Raw genomic sequence first — 15903 nt, forward strand, 5'->3', positions numbered from 1 at the left:
TTTTTATTTTAATTTAATTATTATACTAAAATTTAGTTTAGTAATAATAATAGTTGATTTTATAATTAAAAATAAATTTAGGGGCATTTTAATAATTACAATAAAAAAAAGCGATGACAAAATAAAAAGGGCGGCGAACTTTAAGAATTGGGTTGAAGAAAAACATTTACCAGTAATTGTGCGCGGTGAATGAGGAATCGAGGGATACGAGACATAGTGCAAAATATATATTGACAATGCATGAATTTCATGTCTTTACTAGTATATCACACCTAAATTGTTAGAATTGGGATCCTACCTAAGATCAATTAGGGAGTAGGATTAAAATTAATAGAATTAAAATGTAGAATTATAAGATTCTACAAATATGTTTTGATATGCTATAGAATAATTGATTAATCAGTTATATATATATATTCATATTAGTTCATTTTTAATGTTTTGAGTTACAAAGTAATTTTTTTTGACTTTATTTTTAATTTGATTAATTAAAAAGAATACATCTAATATTTATCTATGAACTACGAATCAGTGAGTACAATACTTTTTATAATTGTAATAGTGAATATATATATATATAAGCTAGAATATGAGAATTCTTTAATGATTGAGACTACCCTTGTAAGATCAGATTGTTGGATTGTAGAATTGTGTTATCATTCTATCATCTATATCTTGACCTTGGTAGTATTGTACGATTCCACATTAATTATTAAGATCCAACTTAAGATCTGGATCGCTCGTCTCAAATCGTAGAATCATTGAATTGTATATCAAAAATCAAAATTATGATAACCATACATTACACTTTTCAGAGGTAATATTGTTTGTTATCCCTAAAGATTCAATTAAATCGAATATGTTCGAGTACGTAACATGTCACACACATCAATCAAGATCATTAAACAAAATTCTTTATATGAACAAAATAGTTGTACGTGTTCATTGTTTGGAAAGCATACAATGTAGCCCACAATCACAACATATGTTTTGCCAAAGAATATAGCAAATTAGGGTTGGATTGATGGATTTAGGTGGACAATCATATACTACATGCAATACTTATAGGCTATATCTAATCAAACATTATTGCTCCACGTGTCTGATTCACCCGTCGACTTTGACTTACACGTGTGAAGCATAAATCTGCATGCTCCTACTGCCTCTCCTACCGTTAGATGTACGCAATCTTGTCCTAACTTCTCAATAAATTTGATCTTGTCTAATTTCTTCATCACTTCTCCTCCGGGGCTTGCTATTACAAGCTGCATTTATCAAACTAAGGAAATTAATAAGCTTAAAATTATGTTATTTGATTTTAATTTCACATAATTGGGTGAGAAATCTAAAAAATTTTATCTATTAAAATATTTAATTAACTAAAAATTTAAGTTTATAATTGAAAAATCACAATATATATTATATAATATTATGATACTGGTTACCTTGAGGTCTCTTCTGTCAAGGATCTTCTTCAATTCTTCCAACATATTTATCCCACTGGTGTCAATGCATACAACAGCTGCAATATACCCAATTTTAGTCCTTCATTGGAACTATACTATCTCAAAATTCCCATGTAAATTACAATTATAAGGATTCTCTTTAGTTATATAAATCAATTTCAAATAGTAGATTAAAAAACATTTCACAAATTCTTGTGATAGACGGTCTCTTTGAAAGATCATCTCTTATTTGGACCAACCCTTCATATATTTTTAAAATATTGTAAGTAGAAATAAGAATGATACGGTAAGTTTCTATTTATCTTTATCATTTACATTATTTTCTAATTTACTCATTGAAATATGTTATCCATATTCTCAAGTTCCCCATAATATATTTTATTTTGCTATATATTAATTATGTGACCATATTGTTTAAAAGTTTCGTGAAACAATAAAAAAAAAACTCAAAAGCTCACCTCTCATGTCCAAAATTACATGATGCAAATCAATCTCTCCATTTGTTTTCAATTTGTCTTCTTCATCATCAATCCACCTCAAGATCCTATAAATAAATAAGCAACAAAACACTTAGTAATTAATTAATACATTCAAACATCATAAATTCTAATTAAATTTTAATTATTTTTAAATTAATGTTACCTTTCTCTTAAGTAAGTAGCATTAGCAAAATAAATAGGAGCACCAATCTCAAGAATGAGAATTCCAGGAACAGTTTGAGCTTCTGGATAATGATCAATACTTCTATAGCAAATAGAATTGGGCACATTACCTAGAACACTAGTTCTTGGTCTAGCCACAAATAATAATACTCTTAGCACTGACAAAATGATCTGCATTTTAAAAAACAAACAAAAAAAAATAGAATAAGGGATTAACAAATTCATAAATTTGTATATGTCGTATGTTGATATACGTACTCTGTCAAGGAACCAACTCAACTAAAAATTTAGGTTGATGGTTGAAGTCTCATGTTATATACTTTAATATGTCCCTCATATAAAAGCCTTTTGAGCTAGAAGTGTGGATATAGCACATGCTCTCTTCATACATACCTAGCACTAAATCTTCCACTTTAAATGAGGGAGATTCGAACTCGTGACCTTTTATCACGCTGGCTTCTGATACCATGTTAAGGAACCAACTCAACCATAAACTTACGCTGATGGTTGAGGCCCCATAATATATTGGGAGTGTTTGACAAAATAGCTTATTGAGCCATTTTAGCTTATTTTGATACAATTAGAGGGTTGGATGATCAAATCAGCTAATGTTGATGTTTGGTAAATTAATTAGCGGGTTCAAACAACTTATTGTTATGAATAAGCTGTTTTTGAACAAGCTGCTTATAGCAGTGGTCAAGCCAGTTAATAAAATCAGCTGGTCAAATCAGCCACTGTAATCAGCTATCAGCTACCAGCCGTTTGCCAAACATCCTCATTATATATTCTAATACTCACGTGCACCTAAAACATAGGTGTATTAAAGCGTATTTTAGTTTTTATTTTTTATTTTTTATTTTTTACTTTTAACTTTTTGCTTAATCAAATAAAAAAAATAATTTTTTGATAAATTATAAATGATTTTTTATTAGTTAACTAAAAAATTAACTTTTTAGTGATCAGCTGAAAAACCGACTTTTAAGTACATCTGAGTGCAAGATATTTATCGAATACTCACCGCGATCATCAGGCCGATTTCGATATTCCCAAACACAACACCAATGTATGCACTTATGCAGATAATAAAATCAAACTTGTCAGTTTTCCACAGATGAATTGCACCCTCATAGTCTATGAGCCCAAGCATGGCTGAGAGTATAATTGAAGAAAGGACAACAAGAGGAGTGTAGTAAAATAATGGTGTAAGAAATATAAGTGTTATCATCACAGCAATTGACATTACTATGTTAGAAAATGCTGTTTTGCATCCTGCATTGTAGTTCACTGCTGATCTTGAAAATGGACCTACCAACAAATTTTTCATTTAGAATTGTAATTCATATATTAAAATCGTGTACATAATTTTAAATTAAAATATAATTTATTAAATAAATGATATGTAATTCTTATTTATTTAAAATCATAATTTAGTGATGTTAGAGAATTTTTTTTAGGCCTACAAGGGATTGGCCTCATTGAGAATTGATGGGTCGTTTATAAAACTAAAAATATTATTTGATTTGTTCAATTAAAAGAGATGGTTTAATGATTAAAAGTATAATTTGTAAAGAAGAGGTTAGAAGTTTGAATCAACGTATTTTCAACATACCACTAAAAATTAGCTATGCTAAATAATGTCTTCTATTAAAGGTTAATCGTAAACAATCTGTTTATTTATGTTGTATTACTGTAATTTTATCTTGTAAATTAATGATAAATATTAAATTATTTGAGACTTCAATTTAAACTTTTGGTTGAGATGTTTTTTTATATCGTGAGACTAGATTTTTAGTCCTTCTGATGCAAATATATATATCATTTAAAGTTTGCACAAACTCTATCAGTCAAAAAGTTTAATTTTATAGTTGAGATTTTAAACAATGAATTTTTATATTCTGCTAATTAGTAATATATAATTATAATACATTAAATAAAATTTACCTGAAGTAAGATAGCAAGAGGTGCATGAGCCAATAATGTTCATCATTCCAAAAGCAATCATTTCTTTGTTACCATCAATATTGTAGTTCTTGAACATAGCAAAGCTTCTTGCCACTGCAATTCCTTCCTGGATTTTATTATCCAATTAATTAGGTCGATAATTTTATATGTTGGGTTAATTTAATTTGTGATACAATATGATGATATCAAAATTTTTGATTGTTCTTATTATAAGACAGTATCATGGTGATATTATTTTTATTGGGCTAACTCTTAGTATGTGATCTTTTATGATTTTAAAGCCATCAATTAGAAAAATTGACTAATTATATGGGTCCGTCTCATGATGGATAATTTTATATACAAGACGAGGTTGTCAGGCTGAAACCGTCTTATGGTGAAACCATCTCTATTAGGTTGGCCCATGTATATATAGTGTGTTAAAATGATCACTTACACTTTTAAAGTGATCAATTAGAAAGTAAGGTAATTATATGAACTCGTCTTATTTTAATTTGCGAAATTGATTTTTTTTTAATTTGTTGTTGTATTTTGATTAAAAAAAAGAAATAAAAGGTAGACATGTAGAAGCTTACAGCCATAGCAATGACACCAGTAATAATGCCAGTTTTGAGAGCCACAGGAAAGTAAGGAGAGTTCAATACAAAATCACCACAAGAGAGTGGATTAATGCCCTTCTTTAAGGCCCCTATCTGAAAATGCATCAACAATGGAATTTATTTATCAATAAAAATAATTAGGACACAATAATAGCATTTACAAAAAGTTATTTTGACCGTTGATAATAAATATCAGTTACAATTTCTAATTCAATACATTATTTCAATTATTGTATCTCTTTAATTTAATTAGTTGTTGTATAGGCCTTTGGTTCTTGTTAGTGTAATTTTGTTTAATTTATTTTCCTTCGGGTAAGAAGGGAGGAGAAATTGATCATGTTGTAGGTAGGGAAGATGGAACATCTAGTACAAGGTGGAAGGAAATTATTTTTTTAACTCAATTTTAGTAATTGTCCGTTGTTAGTAAGAGCGAGAGATATTTTTCCGAAACTCATTATAATTTATATGGAAAAAAATAACTTATTTTGTTCACTAATTTTAGAATGAGACAGTCTCACGGTAAGATCATCTATATTGGGCTGACCCAATATACACTTTTTGTTTTAAAACGATCATTTATAACGTTAAAGTGATCACTTATAATTTTAATAAAATTACTTTTTGTAGTCTTAGAGTTATTACTTATAAACGTAAAATGATTACTTATAATCTTACGGCTCGTTTGGTAAGTGGTAATAAACGGTTGTAATGGGAATGAAAAACAAGTGTAATTTTGGTTGAAAAATCTCTTGGTTACCTTGATGACCGTGCTTGTCCAACTTCAATCATGTAATTTTCTTCATAAAATTCATTTCAATGCATTACCATTAGAAGAGGTGGTATTAGGTAATAATGGAAATTTATAAACAAAAAAACTTTTTTGTGATCAAAGTTTCATTACCATGGGAATGATATGAAATTTTTGATGATATTTTACACTATAAATCATTTACATTGCCGCTATTTAATACTACTAAGCAAATGGGCCGTTAAATAATCAATTGAAAAAATAAGCTATTATATGGACCCATCTTACGTCTTATGGTGAGACGGTCTATTTTTTTTTTATTTTCCATTTGTAGGAAGTAGGAACCGTCCCACCTTCTATGACATCATGGGTCAGCCCAAGACTTCACGTTGAAAAATAGTCTTGAGGGTCCAACACTAAGATTCCTGGACGATTATTTGAATGTAATGGATAGGGCCCTACGGTTATATTACGTCAGCAAATAGTGACTTAGATTCAATGGAACAAACCATAATTTTCGTGGATGGATTTTGTAAATCTTTTAGATTTTTTTTATTTTAGAATTTAGAATTTTTTTTAAAATGCTTGATTTTCAATTAAGATAAAATCTAATATTCAAGATTTTTGATATTTTAAATCAAATTAATTAAAAGTTTGATATATGTGACTTTTAAGTCTGTAATAAACATTAAATTCATTATCTAAAATAAAATTATTTTATAATTTCTATGCAAATTATACCGATAATCGTTATTAATTAATACTTATTTTTCATAAAATATTATAATTTCAAGCTAAATTGTAAAACTAACAATGTAATTGATTTTTTTAATTACTTTGTACTTCTTATATATATATATACTACCACTCTATCTACTATTTGTTTTATCATTACCCCAATAATAATAATAATAATAATAATAATAATAATAATAATAATAATAATAATAAGAATAATAATAATAATAATAATAATAATATTAATATTATTAATAATAATTAAAAAAGTAGCTCTAATTAGGAATTGATAACAACATATAATATAGAAGGGAGAAATGCATAATGAACATAAGTATAAGCTATTAAGAAAGAGATTGATAAGTTACTAAAGCTTACCACTTGGACACCATGTCTTTCAGCATGGGTTAGATAAACAAGAAGACTTCCCAATATAATTGAAATCAACGGAGACATAACTGATATCCAAAAGAACATTGGCTTCCTCTTGCTCTACATAATAAATATATAAAAATCATTTATTTATATGTGATTACAGTCTTACAGAATACATGAGGGAATGAAAGAGAAATTTTAATTTTTCTCTCAAAAAAAATAATACTTACTTTCTAATGGAGAAAATATAATAACCGGAGTTTAATGGGTGTTGATCATATTCTTTTAATCTATTAAGTCAAACAATCAACACACTTATTTGGTAATAAATGAGTTTTAAATTATTGAACATCTGAATTTTAAACTAATTTAATTATGATTTTAATACGAAAGAAGTTACTATATATAGTTTTATTCATTGTCCTTTGACTTGTTTTTTTCTAATAAATAATTACTAATTAATTTAATCAATCATCTCCAGAAATTGGTGTCTTTATTATATTTTTTTTTAGTTTATTATATTATGTAAAATTGAGAGTCTTTTGAATTTTGTATAACAAATTCAAAAATTATATGGAGAGAGCAACAAAAAAACATACTTATTAGTTGTCAAATAAGTCAAGTGAATCGGACAATAAGTAATCGTCAAATATTATTATTTCAATATCGTAGAAGTAAATCTCATCACGGGATATTAATAAAGATTTATTTATCAAGAACAGTTTATCTTTAACATGTAAGTTTACTTACGAAGTATTTGGTGAGTAGGAGGAAGAAGAGGAAACCACACCCCAATACTGCACTCTCCCATCTCCACTGTAAACATACAAAAGATTTATTAAATAATAAAGTAAATATATTAAATACTGAAAATTACTTGAAAGAATAAAAAGCGTTATATATTTATACCTTATAAATCTACTCTCATTTTTTTTATATATAAATAAATTACTTATAATCGATTTAATCTAATCTTTTTATTGAGTTAAAAGCAAACAATAGATTTCTCATCATGAATCATTTGATCTACAAAATCAGTATAAAAAATAATTTCAGTAGTACTGTTTTGCAATTAATTTTTTTAAAAAATTCATAATTAAATTGTAAAGCAACACAAAGTATAGTGAAAGTAACTCTGGTGAGAGATTGTTTCTTATTAATGAAATAATCTTAAAATAAAAAGTCATATTATAATAAAATTTGAATTTGTTAGACTATTTAGACTATATATAAGGCTCCAGTCTCACATGAATACCATCTAACATTTGTGAAATACTCGGTAGAGTTGAGTATATATAATGTTGTGCGACAGCGGAAGCAAGATCGTTGAACAATAATGAAACAATAAAGAAATTCAATGCAAACAATGAGAAAATGATACAAGAGATTTAACGTGGTTCACTATCAATGTGATAACTATGTTCACCGGCACCGAAATCAAATAATTTGACTATGATCGCAAAGAATTTATAAGATGAATTACAACCAATAACACTTACAAATAATAATTGCTCTTTTGTGATCTCTCTCAATTTGTGAATCGTGAAACCTTAGCACTAATAGAAGGAGATATATATAATAAAAACCTAACTAAAAGATACTTGGGCTTCAAGAAAAGCAAATAACCGTCAAAAATCCACGTGAAAATAAGACAAAACGCATAACCATCAAAAGCGACGAGTCGTCTCCAATGAGCAACGACTCGTTGCAAAAAGAGACAAGTTGTCTCCAAAAAGCCACAACTCGTGGCAAAGTTTCTGACCCAAAAATGCGATTTCAGAGAAGAATCCATGATTCGTCACTTTCTCAACTACAAAGGCGACGAGTTGTCGCCTAGCTCCTGACCCACATCTTCACTTATTCTTCTTAACTTCATCTTCAACCATGATCAAGACTCGATTCGAGTCACCAATCATCAACATATAATATACTATAATAAAATTTACACCAAACCTCAGCCACATTCATTTAATAGGAAAGTAACTTTGACCAATACCCTTTAGAAAATATTGTGACTATATCTTGGGTTTGTTGCCTAGTGCGTGCTATTTTGAATTTTAGGAGATGAGGACTTATGTCATCGCCATTCGTTCACCATTTTAAAAAATGGCGACGAACTTTTGCCTGTCGCAATATAAACATTTCCTTGTAGTGTTAAATTTGTTGGACTATTTAACAAATGTATGAGACTCGTCTCACTTGAATACGGTGTCATGTATACAACAATTTTTGAAATAGTATAGTGTATAATATAATACTCCCTTCTATTCACCTTAGGTGTCCCATTTACTTTTGAGACACTATTCATTTATCACTCTTAAATTGCATTTTATTATTAATCTATAAGTTAAAACATAGTCATGTGGGATCTTATTTGATTCGTTTTGATGTAAAGATTATTAATATCAACTTTTTATAATTTTTAATTATACATAACTCGATATATTACGAATTGAATAAGTGCATTGGATAGAGTGCATAAAGTAAATGGGACACTTAAGATGAATAGGAGGGAGTATAATATAATATAATATAATATACCTGATGTTCTTGGGAAAAGACAGAATGCATAACATCAAGTAGATCAGTGGATTGAGTGAAATGAGTTAATCCAAGTATCCCTTTGAGTTGTTGCAAACACACAACTGTGGCTGCTCCTCCCATGAACCCCACTATTGTCGCATGTGATAAGAAATCTACTATGAACCCTAGCCTGCATACTTATAATTAATATCATTAATAATCAATTATTATTACTAATCCTCAATTATTAATCATTAACTATTGTGAGGCAAATAGAAAAATTTTAATCTATTATTGTGAATCGAACCGAAAGAAATTTGTGATTGACTTTAATTTAAAAGTCATATTTAAATTTTTATTCCTATTAAAAATCACAAACGGAAATAAAATGATCAAAGATAAAAGAGTAAATAAGTCATGTAGCAAATATAAACTAAGCCTTTTGCATCACAATTGAATTATATTGCGATTTTCAGCTTTCATAAAAATTACAAAATAATTTGTGTGTATGATTTATATTTATATAATATTTACTTAAATTTTTATTTAATTAACTTACATTTAACTATTAAGATCGATTTTTTTTGAAATTTTTTTTAATATTAACTCATTAATTATTTTCTTAAGAGACTCAAAACCCTCATGACCAAAAATAACCCTCTAAAAAATTTATAAATAATTAAAAAAAGATATAGAAAATTCCAACAAGAAATTCACATAAAGAATCTAGCTATGTGATCCTTTGTCATATTTGGAAATGCATTATTGTTTTTATTCCTTATGTAAAATGAATATATAGTGGTATTTCTATGATTATATATATGCCCTAATTATTGCATGCCCTACACATCTTCAATAAGGTAGCTCAATAATAGTCCACCATATATATATGCTTCACCAAATAATGATGTACCTTTTTTTCACTATTTTCTCATCAATCCTACTCAAAATTTTTATGGAGAAATAATTGGAACAAATAAATTTTAATTGAATAAAAAAGTAATAAACCACAAAAATATCAACCCCATGTCTTCTAAAAGATTATAATAGTAGACACTTGTTACTCAAATTTTTATTGTTTTTCTTTAGAGAGTATAGGCTGATGAAAGGGCTATATAAAAATCAAATTCAAAACTTGATAGAACAAGATATTTACTCAAATCATATTCTTGGTTTGAAAAGGGAGAATATATATTAGGATAGTCAAATTTACAATAAAAAAAATAGTTTAATTAACTTTTAATATCAAATCTCATATGATAGTTGCACATAATAATTTATTAAACACATTTATTGTAAATTAATCCGATAAACTAATTTCAAAAATAATTTAGATAGGCTGTTTAATTAACTTAATTTGCATATGTTGTGCAATTGATTTTCAAATTAAAGATTATGATAAACACCTTCCTTAATCGTGGAGTACTAGTATTATTACACTAGTACATTAGTACACAACAATAAAACAAGAGTGCAGAAGAAACATGTGGAACGTGGAATTGAACTACCCATATGGCCATATCCATATGATGTCCATACTCCTCTGTCTCATCCATTCAGCCTATTTTTGACATTATGTCTAATAAATTAAATATAATAATAAATTTGTAGAGTATTCAAAAATAAAAAAAGTATTGAATATGACCTTTCTTTTGAAAAGCTACTATATTTTAAGCAATTATTAATCTATTTATTAAGTTTAATTCAATTTAATTCGATTTTTAATAAATAAAAGGTCTTGAAAGCAAAACTATTGATATGATACATGAGATAATTTTATAAAGAAAATTATAGGAAAATATAAAGGACAAACTAAAAAAATAAAGTATGATAATTTATTAGGGATAGAAGGTGTACCTTAAGAAGCCTAAAGTAGCTTCCAAAAGTCCAGCAACAAGTGTGGCAGTAAAAGCAAGGTGAAGAAAAAGCTTGGGATTTTCGTTGGGATTAACGACGCTACATAGCATTGTTCCGGTCAATAAGGAGCCCACTGCGACTGTTCCTACGGCCAAATCTTTAGAGCTTCCCATCATGGCATACACCAACGGTGGTACAAAGCTTGAATCTGTATATTTATACCACAAAATTGCAATATTCACTAAATAAAATTTGCGTTTTACAAGTAATGTCCTATCTTATGTTATAAGATAAGATTTGTAATATATTATAAAGTTTTAATAATCAGGTTATATTTTTTTGAACTAGTTACTTTGATATGATATTAGAGCTTCATATTATTTTATACTCTTATTAACATAATTTTAAAGTGATCATTATATTTTTAAAATAATTACTTATAATTATAAACTAATTATTTATATAAAATAATTAATTAAAAAAACAAAAAAATTATATTGGTCTCTTTGTCTCATGGTGAGAGGATAGACTTGCTATCTACTAGCACAATCCATTCAAAAGTATGTTTAGTTTGTGATATCATTTTAAATGTATTCACAAAATTTTAATTGAATATGAAATCGGTTATTTTTCTCCAAAGAAGAATTAATTAACTCCATTCTCATAATCAAGCTTAACGAGAATATGGAGTAAAATAAATCTTTAAAAATTGATTTTTTGTTATTTTTATAATTCATTGCAAATGATTCATTTTGATGATTTAGTTGGATAAAAACATCTCATTTATGAAAGATTTCATCATTAATGTTATTATAAATTTTGTTATAGAAATCTCTCTTTCAAAGGATTGTTTTTGAGCTTCTTAATTATGGGCATGGATTTCCGTCTTTCTTCCCTTCTAAATTCTGGTCATAATTTTTTTGAGCGAGATACATCAAATATGACGATGATGAATTTTATAATTTTCAGCATAAAATATAACCACTATTATTGTAAAAAATTTAACTTAATACTTTTTTCATACTCAAAAAAATCACAGTTATTTTGGAAGTTATCAATTATAGAATTAACTCGACATGTGCATTAAGAATTTATTACAAAAAGTTATATTAATAAAATGATATGATGCCAAAAAAGGTCAGTGCAAAAAGTGTGATAACGTCCGAATTTTCTTTGGATCATTAGCAATTTAGCAACCTGCTCTTGTATCGTTCTTCTAAAAATAATATAAAAGTAATTCTATAATTAAGTATTAAGTGCATTCCAGTTTACTGCTAATCAGTCATGCAGGCACTGATTAGCATAATATTGCTAGTCCTGAGTGTTAGAGAATATAAACTAAGATATATCACAGGCTTGAAGTACCGGCTTAATTTTTTATTTATTGATTTTTTGACATGCTATCAAAAGCTAACATAACAAAATATCACGGATTTGATATCATTCACCAAAGTATAATATATAGCGTCAGATACAACATAATATTTAAGAATATATTAAATATCACGTTTCCTTAACATTGTTCATCAACTATTTTTTAAACCCTAAGGTAAAATAATGAAGTATCAAATATGTTATTTCGAAAGTTATTCCCTCCCAAATATACAATAAGTGATTTTAGATTCATTTTAATACATATTTTCATAATACTTTTTTTATATACAATTAAATATTTTTTAGTATAAAGTAGGGCGAGGGAGGAGGAAGACTAGGGAGGGTCAACGAGAATCGTTACCGAGATTACTTGAGAAAGTTGTATATACTTTAATTGAGACAAAATCAATTCTCGCAAATAAAGATATTATGAATAAAAATAGTATACGACATCTGTAATTTTTGACATTTTTCTCTTCATATCCACTAAAAATTTTATCTTTGTTTTTTCACGTTTGTGATAGAATATAATAATATTTCCCAAATATTATTTATTCTAAGTATATTCCTTTTGTGGTTATATTCCTTTTATAATAGATTAGTATGTTGTAAATATATTAGGCGATATTGTATTATGCTTGTTTTCTTTCATGTAACTTGTATACCTTTTATATGGAATGAATAACAAATAATTTTCAAGGCAAATTATTCTTTCAGTTTGATTTTTTTTTTTGTTTGTACCCTTTTTTACCACCACGCCTTATAAAATTGAAAATTTTAAATGTAACAATATTATTAGAACAAAAGAGAATAAATTAGCGTATAGGATGAAATATAGTAAGTAAATAAAATCGAAAAAAGAAAGACTTATACTTACATAGGCCAAGAATTGGGGGCAAATTAGCAAGCTTAGCATAGCTAATTCCTTGAGGAATAGCAAGGCTAGCAATAGTGATCCCAGCAATGAGATCCGACTTTAAGAAATCAAAACTATACTTGGTTGACCACTCAAGAACTGGAAAGAAATATTGCATTCCAAGTATAAATTTCCTTGACCTAGACTTCCCCTTGAACTGCCTCAACGGATCGTCAGGAAAAAATGTCTCTTTCAACGATGTTTGTATGGTTTTTAAGAAGGGCCGGGGTGGTGGCACCGACACTCGACTTTTACAAGGTTTTGAATTCATGTTAGAATATACATATTGGTTTTCAGTCACAGTGTCCATAATAACACTGTTAATGTGTTGTTACAGGTTTAAAAAATACGAGAAAATAACAATAATTATTAAAAATATATGATACAAGAATATATTATAATTTATATGATATGTGATGTGAGAACAGATTTATGTGGGCGATGTAGTTGTTATATGATTGTCTTAAGGAGTTTTGGTTGAGATGAAAAAATGAAGTGAATGGGAAGGTTTATATAGGGGAGATTTTTGGGATTAGGCTTGCTATTACAACTTACATCTACAAGGATTAAGGAGAGTGGATTGTGGGACCTACTTATAGATGCTTTGTCAGTTGGACACGTGGCCGATGATCTTGGAAAGATTGTATTTTGTGTGTTGGCATAGAGAAAAAGTCAAGAAACTTTGCAAATTGCCTACCTTTTTGCCTTTATTATTAACTCTATGATTATACATTATATATTAACTAGCTTATTTTTTAACTAAAAATTATGCTATTTTTCACTATTGTAAAGGGTGGAAACATGGATTTGGATACAATACGTCATTTTCAAGCTTTTGTATACAAGCAATTGATTGTGTAGCAAATATATGTATGACAATTGTTAGTGTTAATATTGTTTATTTCATTTTAGGGTGGTAGTTCTAGTTTTGTTAAGATATTTTTCATTTAAGTGTGGTGATAAATTATTTTCAATTTTACAAATAAAATGTGATATTTTTAGGTGATAAGTAAGTCAGATTGACAGAGTTATCCAATCAAAATAAACATAAATATTTTGACGCACTTTATCCTTACTCATATAAAGAGGTTGTAAACTCGTCCGGCAGTCTTCCAAAGTAGCTTTTTGGTTGAGCTAACTTCTAAACAAGTATAGTATCAGAATTTCAGATTATGAGTTCGAATTTCATCCAAGTCTCTTTTCATGCGGAAATCGCACCGAAGAGGGTATGTATTACATCTATACATATATGCTCTAGCTGTAACACCCGTGAATTTCTGACCCCTTATACGAAACCAAAACCGTAAAGGACGGGAGAAAATTCGGGTGTTACATTAAAATAAAATAAATAAATAAATAATAATAAACTTTTAATGATTCATCGCTAACTTCTCATGTCAAGCATAGATCGTGGTTCCAATGTAAACGCTTGAGTTTCAAATAACAAAACTTTTAAACTAAAACATACAAAGTTATAAACTACGCAGCGGAAAGAAAAATATACAAAGGAGTACACAAGGCCTCATACAAAAATATATACAACCAAAGTTTACAAAAGATAAACAAGAGCTACAAAATCGAAAGATTACTAGTTTATGACGACATAGAAAACGTGAACCAAATGATCTTTTATGATCATATTTGATTTTGATGCCAATATGAAATCCAGACTTCTATGTATGGTCACGCATTCTAGTTTATGCATCAATATGTCGCATTAATCAGTAAGTATTTTGATATGGATTAAGTATATGATCAAGTCTTTCTTGGTTTAGTTATTATCAATTAGTCAAGCCTATTAGTTCTTCATGGCATAAAAAGTTGTGATCAAAAGCTTCTTAATATGGTTAATAAGCATCCAAGGAAGAGTGTAAGTAGTTTGAACCAGAATAAGGACAAGAGCTAAAGTGTAATAAGAATTCGATATATTGTAAATGAAAGAAAAAGGTCTTGTTTTCGATACCTTGTAAATAAAGTTTTAATCACCAGTTGATGATAATAATGTGGTCATAGGTTAAGTATAGATGCGTTAAAACCTAAATATTAAGGAGAAGTTCGAGAGCACGTTAAGAGTTTATAGTTTGAGAATTCAACCCCCAATTTCGGGCCATGATCTATAAGAGTATTATTGATATTTTCTTTATATAATGATGAGTTGAAGTTATGAGATTGTTTTCAACGTCTCTAAGTGTTTAAAGATAATGCTATATATATATATATATATATATATATATATATATATATATATATATATATATATATTATATATATATATATATATATATATATATATATATATATATATATATATATATATATATATATATATATATATATATATATATATATATATATATATATATATATATATATTTGTTAGTTATAAGCCTAACATCTTATGCTTGTAGTGAGATCTTAAGAATCAGTTGAGAGTAAAAGCTATAGTCAACCTATTAGCCTGAGTTAATCACTTTATATAAGGGTCCCTTGTCATTGATTTTGATTTTCGTAAGCATCCAACTCTCATCATAATGAATATAGTATTTCATGTTTCTTGAGTGATAACGACCTTTAAATCACTATTTGCTTGTCAAAAAAAAAATAGTTAAAGTGGTTCTTTGGATAAAATATGGGTGAATTTTTTTTTTCCTTCTTAAAGACACATGAGTTTGAGTATCAAAGG

General features: G+C 27.7%; 1 protein-coding gene across 1 annotated transcript; it reads right to left on the minus strand.

The window, feature by feature from the left end:
* Nucleotides 1–832: 832 nt before the first annotated feature.
* Nucleotides 833–13703, minus strand: LOC130800241 (sulfate transporter 3.1-like). The gene is made up of 12 exons (XM_057663692.1): nt 13182–13703; nt 10931–11138; nt 9092–9263; nt 7301–7366; nt 6554–6667; nt 4666–4782; nt 4070–4196; nt 3147–3433; nt 2109–2299; nt 1925–2010; nt 1446–1522; nt 833–1265 (listed from the first exon to the last, which is right to left on the minus strand). The coding sequence occupies exons 1-12, from the start codon at nt 13528–13530 to the stop codon at nt 1080–1082; spliced, it is 1980 nt and encodes a 659-aa protein (XP_057519675.1). The 5' UTR covers nt 13531–13703; the 3' UTR covers nt 833–1079.
* Between the last annotated feature and the right edge of the window lie 2200 nt (nt 13704–15903).

Source organism: Amaranthus tricolor, chromosome 14, assembly GCF_026212465.1.
Source record: "Amaranthus tricolor cultivar Red isolate AtriRed21 chromosome 14, ASM2621246v1, whole genome shotgun sequence".
Lineage (NCBI taxonomy): Eukaryota > Viridiplantae > Streptophyta > Magnoliopsida > Caryophyllales > Amaranthaceae > Amaranthus > Amaranthus tricolor.